Source organism: Lepus europaeus, chromosome 6 (genome assembly GCF_033115175.1).
Source record: "Lepus europaeus isolate LE1 chromosome 6, mLepTim1.pri, whole genome shotgun sequence".
NCBI classification, from domain to species: Eukaryota; Metazoa; Chordata; class Mammalia; order Lagomorpha; family Leporidae; genus Lepus; species Lepus europaeus.
The window spans coordinates 54,794,023-54,810,172 of record NC_084832.1 but is presented as its reverse complement, the minus strand read 5'-3'; the positions used below and the strand labels follow the sequence as shown (position 1 = coordinate 54,810,172).

Sequence of the window (16,150 nt, the reverse complement as noted above, 5' to 3'; positions counted from 1 at the left end):
GCACTACTGAAACCTGAAAGAGAGGTCACATGGGCCATTCTTTCTTTTCTGCTTTTTTTACTGTTTTTGAAAATTTTGCGTACGCACCGCGGCTCACTAGGCTAATCCTCCACCTGCAGCGCTGGCACACCGGGTTCTAGTCCCAGTTCGGGGTGCCGGATTCTGTCTTGGTTGCCCCTCTTCCAGTCCAGCTCTCTGCTGTGGCCCGGGAGTGCAGTGGAGGATGGCCCAAGTGCTTGGGCCCTGCACCCGCATGGGAGACCAGGAGAAGCACCTGGCTCCTGCCATTGGATCAGCGCGGTGCGCCGGCTGCAGCGGCCATTGGAGGGTGAACCAATGGCAAAGGAAGACCTTTCTCTCTGTCTCTCTCTCTCACTGTCCACTTTGCCTGTCAAAAAAAACAAAAAATTGCCTATTTTCCTTTTTTTATTTTGAAAAAAAAAAAAATCTATTTGAAAGGTAGGGAAACAGAGATCTTCTATCTGCTTGTTCACATCCCCAAATGGCTGCACAGCCAGGCCTGGGCCAGGCTGAAGCTGGGAGCTAGGGACTCAATCCAGGTCTGTCCTATGAGTGGCAGGGACCCAACTATTTCAACCATCATCTCCCCCCCACCTCCCCCCAGAGTGCACATCAGCAGGAAGCTAGAATCAAAAGTGGAGCCACGACCTGAACCCAGGCACTCTCATGTGGTATGTGGGTATCCTAACCACAAGGCCAAACATCCACCCGTACTTTTTAGTTTCACATAACCCCATTTGTCAGCGTTTTAAAATTTTGTTGCCTGTGCTTTTGGGGTGTCTGTGACTCACAATTCTATAGATATAAGGTCCAGGGGCCTTTTTGCTAAACTGGCACATGGCATCATCACATGGCAGGAGATGGGAGCACTGTGCTTGTGTGTTTTCTCTCCCTCTAATCATAAACTCACAAGCATTCAATTATGCTGCCTCCACCCTAATGGCCTTTTCTAATGTAATCACTTCCCAAAGACCACACCTCTAAATACCGTAGTCAGATTAGATGTTTAACCCTCTCAATACCTCATAACACGGGCTAAATGTCAATAGAAGAGGCTTGGGGGACACTCCAACTGTCTTTATATGACAGCAATCAGGTATCTGGAGTTCAAGGAGACAGGAAGTAGAATGGCGGTTGCCAGGGACTGGTGAATAAGAGGTTATCCTTTAATAGAGTTTCAGTTTTGATAGAGTTCTGGAGATGGGTGGTGTTAATGGTTACAACACAGTGTGATTCTTCGAATCAATATAAAATTGTCCTACGTAATTTATATCATTCAATTCTCAACGTTATGAAATGTTACCCTCGATTTACAAAGAATGGAGCATTTTCAGAAAGAGTTCTACAATTAATGAATGGTAAATCAGGCCTCTCCTCTGGACTTCAAAGCTCTTGCTCTTAACCATCAAATCCAGTGGAATTAAGCCTTTCTAGTTAGAAAAAGCAGCCGACGACGGAAAGCTCGCGATATTACATAAACTACCACTCCCAACATGCAAAGCGGCTTCCGCCCGTCACTCTCTTCACTGGAGACTGGAAGGCCCCAGCATGCCTCGAGGCGCGAAAAGGACCCTGGGACCGGTAGTTCGCCTGACGACTACTGGTTTCGCCAGCGCGGCAGTGGCGGCTCTGGGCTCCAGCCAGCAGGTCCGCTGAGGGCAAGCTGAGTCAGAGAAAGGGCGCGGAAGTTGAAGAGGGTGAGTCAGGCACTGTCTACGCGATAAAGGGACGAGGCACCGGGCGGTAGGGCTGACTGAGAGCGGCCCGTGCCGCCGTCTGTTCCGGGACGCTGCTGTCCTAGCGTCAGCGAGGGAAGGGTGAGGAGGAGCCTGAGCCGCGTCCCTGCAGCCGTTCTCGCCCTCACGCTCCGCCGCCATCTCCACCATGCAGTCCCGGGAAGACGCTCCGCGGTCTCGCCGCCTCGCCAGTCCCCGCGGCGGGAGGCGGCCCAAGAGGATTTCCAAACCCTCGGTTTCAGCCTTTTACACGGGTCCAGAGGAGTTAAAGGACTCGGCCCATTCTGCAGCCATGCTGGCACAGCTCAAGTCGTTCTATGACGCGCGGCTGCTGTGTGATGTGACCATCGAGGTGGTGACGCCTGGCAGCGGGCCTGGCACGGGCCGCCTGTTCCCCTGCAACCGCAACGTGCTGGCCGCCGCGTGCCCCTACTTCAAGAGCATGTTCACGGGCGGCATGTACGAGAGCCAGCAGGCCAGTGTGACCATGCACGACGTGGACGCCGAGTCCTTCGAGGTCCTGGTGGAGTACTGCTACACGGGCCGTGTGTCCCTGAGCGAGGCCAACGTGCAGCGCCTGTACGCCGCCTCTGACATGCTGCAGCTCGAGTACGTGCGGGAAGCCTGCGCCTCCTTCTTAGCCCGCCGCCTTGACCTGGCCAACTGCACGGCCATCCTCAAGTTTGCCGATGCCTTTGGCCACCGCAAGCTGAGATCTCAGGCCCAGTCCTATATAGCTCACAACTTCAAGCAGCTCAGTCGGATGAGTTCGGTTCGGGAGGAGTCTCTGGCCGACCTGACCCTGGCCCAGCTGCTGGCCATCCTGCGCCTGGATAGCCTGGACATAGAGAGTGAGCTGACGGTGTGCCATGTGGCCCTGCAGTGGTTGGAAGCTGCGCCCAAAGAGCGGGGCCCCAGTGCTGCCGAAGTCTTCAAGTGCGTCCGCTGGTCGCTCTTCACGGAAGACGACCAGGACTACCTGGAAGGGCTGCTGGCCAAGCCCATTGTGAGGAAGTACTGCCTGGACGTCATTGAAGGGGCCCTGCAGATGCGCTACGGGGACGTGTTGTACAAGTCACTGGTGCCGGTGCCAAACAGCAGCACTAGCAGCAGTAGCAGCAGCAGCTCCGTTGTCTCTGCAGGAGAAAATCCACCCCAGAGGCTGGGTATGTGTGCCAAGGAGATGGTGATCTTCTTCGGACATCCCAGAGATCCCTTTCTTTGCTACGATCCATACTCAGGGGACATTTACACAATGCCTTCACCTTTAACCACCTTGGCTCACACTAAGACTATAACCTCTTCTGCTGTCTGTGTCTCTCCAGACCATGACATCTATCTAGCTGCCCAGCCCAGGAAAGACCTCTGGGTGTACAAACCAGCCCAAAATAGTTGGCAGCAACTTGCAGACCGCTTGCTGTGTCGTGAGGGCATGGATGTGGCATATCTCAATGGCTACATTTACATTTTAGGTGGGCGAGACCCTGTCACAGGAGTCAAGTTAAAGGAAGTGGAATGCTACAGTGTTCAGAGGAACCAGTGGGCGCTGGTGGCTCCTGTGCCCCATTCCTTCTATTCCTTTGAACTAATAGTGGTTCAGAACTATCTTTATGCTGTCAACAGTAAGCGCATGCTCTGCTATGACCCTAGCCACAATATGTGGCTGAACTGTGCTTCTCTTAAGCGCAGTGACTTTCAGGAAGCCTGTGTCTTTAATGATGAGATCTATTGTATCTGTGACATACCAGTTATGAAGGTCTACAACCCAGCCAGGGGAGAATGGAGGCGGATCAGTAATATCCCTTTGGACTCAGAGACCCACAACTACCAGATTGTCAATCATGACCAAAAGCTGCTGCTCATTACTTCTACCACCCCTCAGTGGAAGAAGAACCGGGTGACTGTGTATGAATATGATACAAGGGAAGACCAGTGGATTAATATAGGAACTATGTTAGGTCTTTTGCAGTTTGACTCTGGCTTTATTTGCCTCTGTGCTCGTGTTTACCCTTCCTGCCTTGAACCTGGTCAGAGTTTCATCACTGAGGAAGATGATGCCCGAAGTGAGTCTAGCACTGAATGGGACTTGGATGGATTCAGTGAGCTGGACTCGGAGTCAGGAAGTTCAAGTTCTTTTTCTGATGATGAAGTGTGGGTGCAGGTAGCACCTCAGCGAAGTGCACAGGATCAGCAGGGTTCCTTGTAAATATTTTGAAGTGCTAAGATGTTTCTCCTGCTTTGTGGAATGTATCTTAACAAGATCTTTTCCTAAAAAAAAAAAATTGACTAGAACCACAAATTTGATTTAGAAAGGGTAATATTTTTCAAATACTAATGTAATATTATAAAATGTAAACAGTCCATAAATCAGCCTGCTTAATAATTTACTCTGCTAAAAGTCCAGATTAAAATATGCAAAAAGATCTAATTGATTATTATCCTTTGTGGGTTTTGTTCATTATTCAAATATACATTGTGCAAGTGAGTTTTTTTGATTAGTATATTTTCAGTATCAGTTTACTCAATTTTTAAATTGTTTATTGTTACAAGAAATTTAGTTTTTTAATTTATTTAATAGTAAATCAGACTAGGAATTACTGGTAGGGTTTTAAGGTATATACATTCCTTCAGAATAATGAAAGCAGATTTCCAAAAGTTTATTCTTGTCAATTTCTTGTAAGTTAAAGGTAGTTTGTTAAAATTTTGATTGGGTTTCTCCCTACTGCAAGGAAAAAAAAATGAATACGTAAAGTTTTACCGAATAGTGGTTTCATTTTGGTTATATGTAGAATGGCTTTACAAGTTCATAGAAAGCTTTAAAAATCAGGATTTCACTGTTTTAAAAGATTTGCATTTTTATTTTGGGATTTAAAATGCTTATTTGCTAAATGTGACCATATCTAATTAAAAAATGCATTCTAGTGTCACCAAAATACTCTTCTAAACTGGCCCCCTACCCCTGAAAAGAAAATTTTGCTTTGTAAATTCATACTGTTGATCTGTACCTGATACATGCCTCATTGAGTCAGAGGAACAGTCCTTTTTCACTGGAAATACAATTGGGTAATGTAAATTTTTATCTGTTGGTCATGCTTTGTCTTAAAAAAGTTTATTTGCTTTCTTGATATAGTTTTGATGTTTCTCTTCAGTAGGAAACAATTTATTCTTTACTGTTTTGTGAGGTAATATTGGTTTTGAAAATATGTATAAGCTAAAAACAGTATTTTATTGTTATTAGTGGTCATTGTGTCTATCATCTTTAAAATTAAGTGCCAGCAAAGACCTTCAAACTTTAAGATGTATATAGAACTGTTTTCTGTAGTATTGAAATACTCTGTCAGTTTTGTAAGTCATGTATATGTTCTTGATTATCAGCTTGAAGGTATTTTTGTATTAAAAGTTGACAGTTAAAGAACTTAAGTGGATGTGGCATTTGGGGCCAATAGTGAAAGTATGTTTCCTCTCAAATATTTCCCTAAGCTGTAGTATACATGGTTATTTTATTATGGCATTTGTATGTGTTTTGTGTTTCTCTGTGAACTGTACTCTAGACTTTGATTCTGTCACCATATGTTAGGGGAAGTCCAGAAATAGAGACTAAGTCACACAAAACTGACATTGTTAAATATGAGAAAATATAGGTGCTTACCTTTTGAAGCTTTATTAATACATGTTTATCAGAATACATGTACACACTAAATGGTGTACATATGCATATACAGATGTTTATGATGTATACATTTTTCTATAACTGCTTAAAATTATCTTCCTGAATCTTTGTTAAATAACATGCTAATTCTTCATCTGTGTTTATTCTCTATAGACAGAATTTTGATACCCTGTCAGAGGGCTGAGGAGTGTGACTGGGAAGGGGAACTGAATTTTGGAATAAAAAACAGGCAGAAAGAAAAGGATAAAACAGATACACACACACACACACACACAGAATGCTTCCTTAGCCATTTTGATTGGCCATTTTAAGAATCTACAAGACATTCCTGTTTAACATTTCTACCAAAATAAGATACCTGCCCTAGCATTTCATCTTCCTTCAAAAAGGTTAACATGCTTTTAGTGGCCTATGGCTAAATTTTGTTCCATTTGATATCAGGGACGTTATGAGTACTGCTCTTAACATAGAAAACTATTTGTCAATAATGTTACTTTTCGGCCAGCTTCTTCTTCATCAACATCTTGTTAATAGCTTTTTGTTCTGTAAGGTTGAACCATAGCAATGCTTATTTCAATGAGATTATCCCTCTGCAGAATTAAGGTGTGCAACTCATGTAAAAATGCAAATTCTCCAATTTGTCATTCTTAATCTTTCAGTTAAGGCCTAGGCTAAATAATAGTAATATCTTGCTTTACAATAAGGTTTTCTTGGAAAGAATTTTGGTTCTGTAATTATATTTGTGAAATAGGGAGTAGATGTGAACCATTATTTTCTAAAATGATTTGTACATGGTTAGTTACAAATAAAATTGATAACTAGAACCCAGGCTTCCTGACTTTATAATTCTGTGGTTTTGCTAAATGTGTAAAACCCTTGCTTCATAATGAATGATACAAGTAGCAGTGTTGAAATCCCTTTATGACAAGCAAATACCTGCATCTCAGGTTTCAATTAATCAGTGTGCCTTTTATCAAATGCTCAATATAATGTTTTTTAAGATTTATTTATTTATTTGAAAGGCAGAGATAGAAGGAGAGAGAGAGCGAGCAAGTGAGCGAGCTCTGATCTGCTGGGTCACTCCTCCAGTGGCTGCAAAGGCCAGGGATAGACTAAGCTGAAGCCAGGAGCCAGGAGCTTCATCTGGGTCTCCCACATGCATACAGGGGCCCAAGTACTTGGGCCATCGTCCACTGCTCTCCCAGGTGCATTAGCAGGGAGCTAGATCAGAAATGGAGCAGCCAGGACTTGAATGAGAACCCATATGGGATGCCAGCACTGTAGGCGGAGGCTTAACCTTCTATACCACAGCACTGGCCCCTATCAAATGCCTAGTATAATTTAATTTGCAGGAATACCATTTGTAACAGTTAAAATCACCTCCATTGTCTTTTACACTTGATCTTAGCCAAAAGGCTAAGCAATCCCATTATCTTATATCTGTGTGCCAGTAGTCTGAAAAGCTGAAAACCTAAGTTATTTCAAACACTTCAAATGACAACGTAGCATAGGATTTTCCAATGGATAAAACAGAAGGCAGTGTTAAAAGGGAAGACTATTTGCTAAACAATTTGTGTAAATTTGGCTTTAGGATTAGAGTAAGTTATAATAGTTCCCTTCTATTGCCTCTAGTAAGCATTTTTTTTTCCTTTTTCTGTTTTGGTATCTGGATGTTAATTGAAAATATGATGAAAGTTTGCAACCCATTCCCCAGGAGAATGCACATACTAATATTTTCATAATTGAAGGGTATAATGACACTTCTGAAGTTCATCCACAGAACACCTCTACAAATAGGAGTCCATTTCTTTTCAAGAGACACATACTTCAGATGTTGTAAGAGGAAGGGGCGATACTATGTCATTCGTAAAACAGAGCTAAAAATATGCATTGACTGGCTGAATGAGATGTGAAAATTAATGAATACTTCAGAACACAGGCAAGTTAACATTTCTGATAATCAAATTCACTCATGATGATTAATATTTAACAAAATGTAAGTGGCTTAAAGGAAGTACTCAAATGAACTAATGTATATGAAAGCTTGAACGTCATACAATGTAAGTGGTGTGATTATTGTCTAAGAAGGCTGTGTATATGTCTGGCCTTAAAGCAAAATGTAGGGGCCGCTCTGGCATAGTAGGTCAAGCATCTGCCTGCAGTGCCGGCATCCTGTAGGGACTCCGGTTTGAGTCCTGGATGCTCCACTTCTGATCCAGCTCCCTGCTGATGGCCTGGGAAAGCAGTGGAAGATGGCTCAAGTGCTTGGGTCCCTGCACCTACTTGAGAGACTTGAACAAGCTACTGGCTCCTGGCTTCAGACTGGCCCAGCTCCAGCCAGTTGCCGCCATTTGGGGAGTGAAATAGCAAATAGAAGTCCTGTCTGTCTCTCATTTTCTTTCTCTGTAACTAAGCTGCTCAAGTAAATGGATAAATTAAAAAAAAAAAAAAAAAAAAAGAAGGGGAAATTTATGGTTCAGATGTTTCAAACTGCTGCCATCACTGCTGTTTATTAGAAATGTCTAAATAGCAAAGGAGCCAGGAGCCTCTTCCAAGTCTCCCATGTGGGTGCAGGGGCCCAAGGACTTGGGCCATCTTCTACTGCTTTCCCAGGCCATAGCAGAGAGCTGGATTGGAAGAAGGGCAGCGGGGACTCGAACCGGCACCCATATGGGAGTCCAAGGCATTAACCCGCTGCGCCACAGCGCAGGCCCCCAAATAGTTCTTTTCAAGGCTTGACTTAAAATCTTTGTTTACCGATGCTGCTAGGAATATCTCTTGAAGTTTGTCATCTGCCTTTTTATGTTTCTCAACCTAGAAATCATCCTAAAATCTCTTAGATGTTTTTGTATCATTGTGGCCATGACTATTAGCACTGCTATTTTTTTCTTGGTCATTTGTATTGAATACTAAGATATGATGCTACATGTTACTTGATTTGCATTTAAGGAAAACCAGCAACTTTATGACATAATAACCTTTTCATTTTTAAAACAAAAGCCAAGGTTGTTATATATGAGATGCTTGTCTTATTGGTGGGAAGAATTCAGTACTCAAATAGAACATTAAAACTTTGTTAGGTATAAGTATAAACTAATGTAAAATATTCATTTTTTTATTTCTTGCCCTCCACATTGCTTTTATTCTTAAAATTCTTAAAGTCTCGAGATTTAATGTTCTGTATATAGTGTGTTTGTAATTACCATGATGGCTAAAACTGTCAAATGACCATGGATAATTACTAATGTGTTCTGTGTGTGAGGACTTATTAGATGCTCAGGACCGCGAGTGCAAGAAAAACTTACCTCTGCTGATAGGTGGAGTCATTAGTGTTTGGGCCCCTGCCACCAAAGATGGTTAAGTTCCTGTCTTCAGGCTTGGCCCAGTCCTGTTTGTTGTGGCCATCTGGGAAGTGAACAAGCAGATGGAAAGATTTCTTTCTCTCTCTCTGACTTTCAAATAAGTAAATCTTTATAAACAAAACAAAAAAAAACTATTTTGTTGGGAGTAAGGCATTGATGTTCTCCTTTCCATGTAAAATAGCCAGTCTCTCCCTGTATACCTGTTTAAAAACCTCAACAACACCTTTTTCATCTTTATAACTAGCTTTAAAAATATTTGTTGTAGCAAATATGATCAAATAATAAATTATGAGACAAAATTATTTATGGAATATGTGACTAACAATCCCAAGAGAACTGATAAGTTATTTTTAGAACCATTGAAAGGGTTAATTGTACACATAACTGGAGTGGACATTTGACCTAGCATTTAATACACTGGTTAGGATGACCGCATCTCACACTGGGTTCAAGTCTCAGTTGATTTCAGTTTCCTGGTAGTGCAGACCCTGGGAGTCAGCAGTAGTAACAGTTCCTGTCATCCAAGTGGAAGACCTGGATTGAATTCTCAGCCCCCAGTTTGTGGGCATTTGAAGAGTGAACCAGTGTGACAGTATTCTCTCTCTCCCTTTTTTTTTTTTTTTAAAGATTTTATTTATTTATTTGACAGGCAGTGTTACAGTGAGAAAAGAGAGAAAGAGAAAGGTCTTCTTTCTGTTGATTCACTCCCCAAATGGCCGCAACGGTCAAAGCTGCGCCGATCCAAAGCCAGGAGCCAGGTGCCTCTTCCTGGTCTGCCATGTGGGTGCAGGGGCCCAAGCATTTGGGCCATCCTCTACTGCTATCCCAGGCCATAGCAGAGAGCTGGACTGGAAGAGGAGCAACCGGGACTAGAACTGGCACCCATATGGGATGCCGGCGCCACAGGTGGAGGATTAACCCACTGCACCACAGCGCCAGCCCCTCTCTCCATCTCTTAAATGATTTTTAATTAAAAATATATACAAATCATTTAAAAAAATTAATAATAAAAAAGATACTGTTCACAGAAATTACCAAATACTAGAGTGTCAGATAGTCAAGAAGTTTTATGCCCTCTCCTTGACACTGGACTATTTTGTCACCAGGTTTATTTCATCAGCATCCTTTTCTCATTTTAATTCTGTGAAGTCAACATGGCCCAAGGTTCAGAGCAGGTGCATATCATTCCCTCTATATCTGAGAACTGGGTAGGATGTCATCTCTTTCCAGTGGAACCTACTTACTATTTCTACTGTTGCCTGCAAAGAATTTAAGCTGCTTTGGAAGCACCATCCATTAATCAGGAATATGTTTTTAGGGATGAACGATTTGCTAATTCTGGGGGAAACTAGCAAATAGAACTGGCTCCCTTCAAGGCATCCTGATCCAGAGTCTCAATGTCTTCAGGGTATTTTTTGTGCAAAGAAGATATCATGGGACAATGCTTTCCCTAACTTTATCCATCAGGTAGATCAACCTCTAATCTGTAATCCATCTCTAAAGTTTTATCATTTAAATAATATATAAATGAATCATACAGTATTTTTTTTATGTTTTAAAGTTCTTTATTACATTGGATGTTGCTTGAGGACAACCATTATATTACAATATCCTTTACATACATGTTAACTAGCGTAGTGCCTTACATATTTTTACAACAACAGCTATCATATTTAATCTTTTGAGATCACTTTTTCACTTAACATCATAGTTCTCTTGAGATTTATCCAAGTTACTCTCTCAGTAAACATCTGAATGGTGCAGTAACAATCTCCCTCAAAAACCTACTCCCTTTGTAAAGCAATGAGGATACTAGGAAAAACTGTCAAAATAAACTTATTAAAAGTATGGAGATTTGGAGTTGGCACTGTGGCACAGCGGGTTAAAGCCCTGGCCTGCAGTGCCGGCATCCCATGTGGGTGCCCAGCTTTAAGTCCCGGCCGTTCCACTTCTGATCCAGCTCCCTGCTAATGTGCCTGGGAAAGCAGCAGAGGATGGCCCAAGAAGACCCAGAAGAAGCTCCTGGCTTTGGATCGGCCCAGCTCCAGCAGTTGCAGCTATTTGGGGAGTGAACCAGCAGGTGGAAGACCTGTGTGTGTGTGTGTGTGTCTATCTCTCTATTTCAAATAAATAAGTCTTTTAAAAAATAAAGTATGAATGTTAAACAAAGCAACATTCCAAGGAGAGTTTAAGAAAAAAAGCTAAATAGAAAACTTCATGGTGTTTGAGAAGCAGAAACACACAAAGAGAGATATCCACTGATTCGCTCCTCAGATGTCCACAACTTGTGGGGGAGGGGAGAATGTGGAGGGAAGGTGAAGCCAGGAAAGGGAAGTCCATCCAGATCTCCCATGTGGGTAGCATGAACCCAATTACTTAAGCCATTACTATTGCCTCTCAGTGTCTGCGTTAGCAGGAACCTGGGTGATAAACTCAGGTATTGCAGTATGACATGTGCACATCTTTTTTTTTTTTTTTTTTTTGACAGGCAGAGTGGACAGTGAGAGAGAGAGAGACAGAGAGAAAGGTTTTCCTTTTCCATTGGTTTACCCCCCAATGGCCGCTGTGGCCGGCACACCACGCTCATCCAAAGCCAGGAGCCAGGTGCTTCTCCTGATCTCCCATGCGAGTGCAGGGCCCAAGCACTTGGGCCATCCTCCACTGCACTCCCGGGCCACAGCAGAGAGCTGGACTGGAAGAGGAGCAACCGGGACAGACTCCGGCGCCCCAACCGGGACTAGAACCCGGTGTGTCGGCGCCGCAGGCAGAGGATTAGCCTGTTGAGCCATGGCGCTGGCCAGACATGTACACATCTTAACTGGCACCTTAATTTCTTGGCCAAACACCCCAGCCTGCCTTATGGTGTTTTAACTTGTTCTACTCGCATACACCATTTTTCACAGCTGTTGTGAAACTCAATATATGTGAAACTCAACAGCTTCACATATATTCTAACTGTAATAAGCAACAGTTTAGCAGGCACTACAGTAAATAGTGGATTTGGAGCTCCTTAAATGCCCCATCCTCAGAAAACTGTAACTAGTTAACTTGTCAGTTTACTGAAAATCTCCATTATCAAGATTTTTCTCTTTTGGATATATCTGTGCAATTTGATACACAAGACATTTATTTTTAAATATTTAGAGAAAATAAATTAGACTTAATAGAAATTTAACTTTTTTTTTCAGCTCCTAAACTTTATTTTAAAAACATTAACCTTCAACTTTTTGAGTCTTTGGGGTCAAATCCCAGCTCTGCTTCTGATTCAGCTTCCTACTAATATGCACCTTGGGAAGCAGCAGATGATAGCTTAAGTGCTAACCTTCCACATTTTGAAAGGGAGAAAACTAGGCACTTGTCACCCACCTAATATAGTCAGCTGATTCCATTTCTGTCTTAATTTATTTCTTTCAAATATGTTTTTATTTCAAATTGACACATAAAACAACATATTTATGGGGTACAGGTAGCATTTCCATATATATATATATATATATATATATTATGCAAGGACCATAAATGGCAACTAAATATCATATCAGATATTTATTGCTTTTGTGTGCAGAACATTCACAATCCTCTCTACTAGTTAGTTTGAAATATCCAATTAATTGTTGTTATAGTTATGCTACTGCATTATAGAAAATTAGAAGTTATTCCTCCTATCTAACTGCACCCCTGTACCCATTAAGCATCTTCTGTCAATCCCTCCCCACACCCTTCACAGACTCTAGTAACCACTATTCTACTCCACCTCTTTGAAATCAAGTTTTTAGCTTCCACATGATAAGTGAAAGCATGCAATATTTGTCTTTCTTTGCCTGACTTATTTCACTTAACATAATGTCCTCCAGTTCCATCATTGTTGCCGAAAATGGCAGAATTTCATTCTTTTAATGGCTGAATAACATTCCATTGCAAAATTAAAGTTCTGTGCTTCAAATAATATCACTAAGAAACTAAAAGGACAATCCACACAATGGAAGAAAATATTTGCAAATCATATTTCTTATAAGAGACTTGAATCTAAAATAAAATATGTTAAGAACAAATATAATTCAGGCTGGCACCGTGGCTCACTTGGCTAATCCTCTGCCTGCGGCGCTGGCACCCCAGGTTCTAATCCCAGTTGGGGCGCCGGATTCTGTCCCAGTTGCTCCTCTTCCAGTCCAGCTCTCTGCTGTGGCCAGGGAGTGCAGTGGAGGATGGCCCAAGTGTTTGGGCCCTGCACCTGCATGGCAGACCAGGAGGAAGCACCTGGCTCCTGGCTTCGGATCGGCACAGCATGCCAGCCGTAGCAGCCATTTGGGGGGAAAACCAACGGAAAAGGAAGACCTTTCTCTCTGTCTCTGTCTCTCTCTAACTCTGCCTGTCAAAAAAAAACAAAAAACAAAACAAAACAAAACAAAAAAACTAATATAATTCAACAATACAAAGATAACCCAACTGAAAAATGGAGAAAGGATCAGAACAGACCCTTCTTCAAGATGCACAAATGGCCACCAAAGTACATGAAAATTTGCTCAATATACTAGAGAAATACAAATCAAAACTACATCACTTGGATAGCTATAATAAAAAACGAAAGCAATCAAACAAAAAAGAGGAAGTAACAAGTGTTGGCAAAGATGTGGAAAATCTGAAATCTTCATATCTACTAGTATAATTAAAGTAAAATGGCTCAACTGTTGTGGAAAATGGTTTGCAGTTCCTCTAAAAGTTAAAGTTGCCATATAACTCAGCAATTCCATTCCTGGGTATATACCCCCAAAAATTGAAAACATATGTCCAGAAACAACTGGTACACAAATGTTCATAGCACCATGATTCATCCTAACAAAAAGTTTTAAAAAAGGAGACTGGTGCTTGGGCCCCTGCCATCCATGAGGGGAACCTAGAAGAAGCTCCTGGCTCCTGACATCCACCTGGACAAGTTCTAGCTATTGCAGCCATTTGGGTAATGAACCAGTGAATGGGAGATCTCTCTCTCTCTCTCTTTCTCTCACTCTAACTCTGCCTTCCAAATAAATAAATCCATCTTAAAAAAAAAAAAAGTTGAAATAAAGCCAAATTCTGAGAGTACGTATTGCAGTGCAGCAGATTAAATAGCCACTTGGGATGCCTGGGAGGCAGCAGATGATGGCCCAAGTACTTAGGTCCTGCCACCCATGTGAGACCCAGACTGAATTCCTGGTTCCTGATTTTGGCCTGACCTAGTCCTAGCTATTGCAGGCACTTAGGAAGTGAATCACCAAAGGGAAGATCTCTCTTCCTCTGTCTCTCTTTCTCTCTCAATCACTGTAAGTGAAATTTTTAATAAAATCAATATACATACAATCTACTATATAAAAAGAGCCAAATGCCATCAGTGGTAAACAGATGAACAAAAGATCAGTATCAATGAAATGGAATTTTATTTGGTCATAAGAAGGAACAGAGTTCTGATAAATATTATAATATGGATGAAATTACCCAGCACAGGCAAATCCATAGAGACAATGAGTAGATCCGTGGTGATCTAGGGCTGGTTATTGGGGGTGGGTAGGGAGGCAAGTATATGGAGAATTAAGTGTAAATGAGGAATGATGGTTATCAGATGTGGGGTTTCTTTTGGAGGAGACAAAAATATTTTGAAATTTGTAGGGGTGGGCAGTTGGCCTGGTGGTTAGAAAGCTGGTTGAGACACCCTGTATTGGGATACAGGTGTACTTGAGTTAATGTCCTAGGTCTGGCTCCCAATTTCAGCTTCCTGTTGATGCAGAGTAGTTTGATGCTTGAGTAGTTTGGCACCTGCCACCTACATGGGAGACCTGGGGATTGGGTTCCCAGGTCCTGGCTTTGGCCAGGAGATAAGTTTGTCTGACTGTCTCTGTCTCTCTCTCTCTGCCTTTCAAATAAAATAATTCTAAGGGGAAGTCCTAGGATTTAAATATATTAAACTTGCCCAGCAAAAAAATAATGTTTCACATAGAAGTTATTTCTTCCTCTAAATTATTTATACTAATAAAGACTGTAAGGCCTACTCTTTATTCCTTTACTTTCCTAAGCTCACATAGCCTTAAAGGCGTAAGTGCTTCTCCGAGACCTACATTGAAGCAGTCCTCCTCTGCTTACCCAGCTTCAGCGCTCATTGCCTTCTCCCCTGTACAGCCTTCCTCACATGTAGTAACTTGCCATTTATCAAGATGTCTTATTCTTTATGGTCTGTTTGCTCCACTATAAGATATGCATGGGAGGACCATGTCTACAATTTTCACCAGTTTCTAGCATACTGCCAGGGATGGAATCTGTTCAGTAAAGAAGAAATACAGGGACATATTTAGTGCTTGTTTTAAGTTATGTGACAAATCCAACTGGAGTAACTAATGGTTTAGTGAGTGCTTCAGCTTTGAGGGAAAGCCATTATTACACTTTGTTGTTGTTGTTATGACAACCTAGCAGGCTCCAAGAGCTACAAGTTAATTCTAGGAGCTTATTTTCCTAGAAGACCAGATAGCATTTTCCATTAAGATTCCATTATGATGCCATTGCAAATCACATTTCCCACACTGTAGAGAGCATTGAGAGATTTTTCCCTTTACCTTTTATGAAGATGGCAGCAAATTATAATGGCAACAAATCTTTCCAAACCAGAAAAGGCCAGGAAAAATAAAACTAAACAAGCATATGTGTGACACATCTCCACTCCCAACACATTCGTATTTCCTCAAATTTTCCACTTTTTACAAGCATCGGTGAAATCAATTGGGTTGGCTGTCCAAGTTGTTGGGGAAGTTTTGCTACAAAACAAAGAACTCTGAAGAGCTCTATTATAGTCTAAATGTTTCTTCTTTTTCTCCTTATTGCCTGTTACTTAAGCTTTATGTTAAATTAGCAAATGCTAATGGTCTTACAAAAACTGAGACTTGCTGAAAAGGTCCAGTATGAGGTAATTCCCCATCCCTTCCCACTTCTTACCCCCTTGAGTCATTATGGAAACTCATTATTATTAGTTCAATAAAACAAAGTTTAACTAAGTCATTCAACCAGCTATAAATGTTCATTTTAAAAGGTAGAATCTATTTGTAATGGTTGGTACCCTAAGAGAATTTTACTTGTACATTATGCTGCATTTTTTCTTCTGTGGGTTTAAAACTATTTTTAACTTCTTTTTATTTAAAAGGCAGAGTGAGAGAGATACAGAGACAGAAAGACACCTTCTTTTCATTGGTTTATTTCCCCAAATGCCTGGAACAGGCAGGGTTGGGTAAGGCCACACCCAAGAGCCCAGAACTCCATCAGGGTCTTGCACGTGGGGGGCAGGACCCACGTACTAGAGCTGTCCCCTGCTGCTTCCAGGATGAGCGTTAGCAGAAATGCCA

The 16,150-nt window shown here is 41.9% G+C and overlaps 1 protein-coding gene across 1 annotated transcript; it reads left to right on the top strand.

Moving 5' to 3' along the window:
* Nucleotides 1-1,629: 1,629 nt before the first annotated feature.
* On the top strand, nucleotides 1,630-6,257 carry KBTBD7 (kelch repeat and BTB domain containing 7). The gene has a single exon (XM_062194110.1). The coding sequence runs from the start codon at nucleotides 1,906-1,908 to the stop codon at nucleotides 3,961-3,963; it is 2,058 nt and encodes a 685-aa protein (XP_062050094.1). The 5' UTR covers nucleotides 1,630-1,905; the 3' UTR covers nucleotides 3,964-6,257.
* Nucleotides 6,258-16,150: the final 9,893 nt, after the last annotated feature.

What these genes read in the sequence shown, in the direction of transcription:
- KBTBD7 (XM_062194110.1), top strand. Translation starts at nt 1,906, where the DNA reads ATGCAGTCCCGGGAAGACGCTCCGCGGTCTCGCCGCCTCGCCAGTCCC.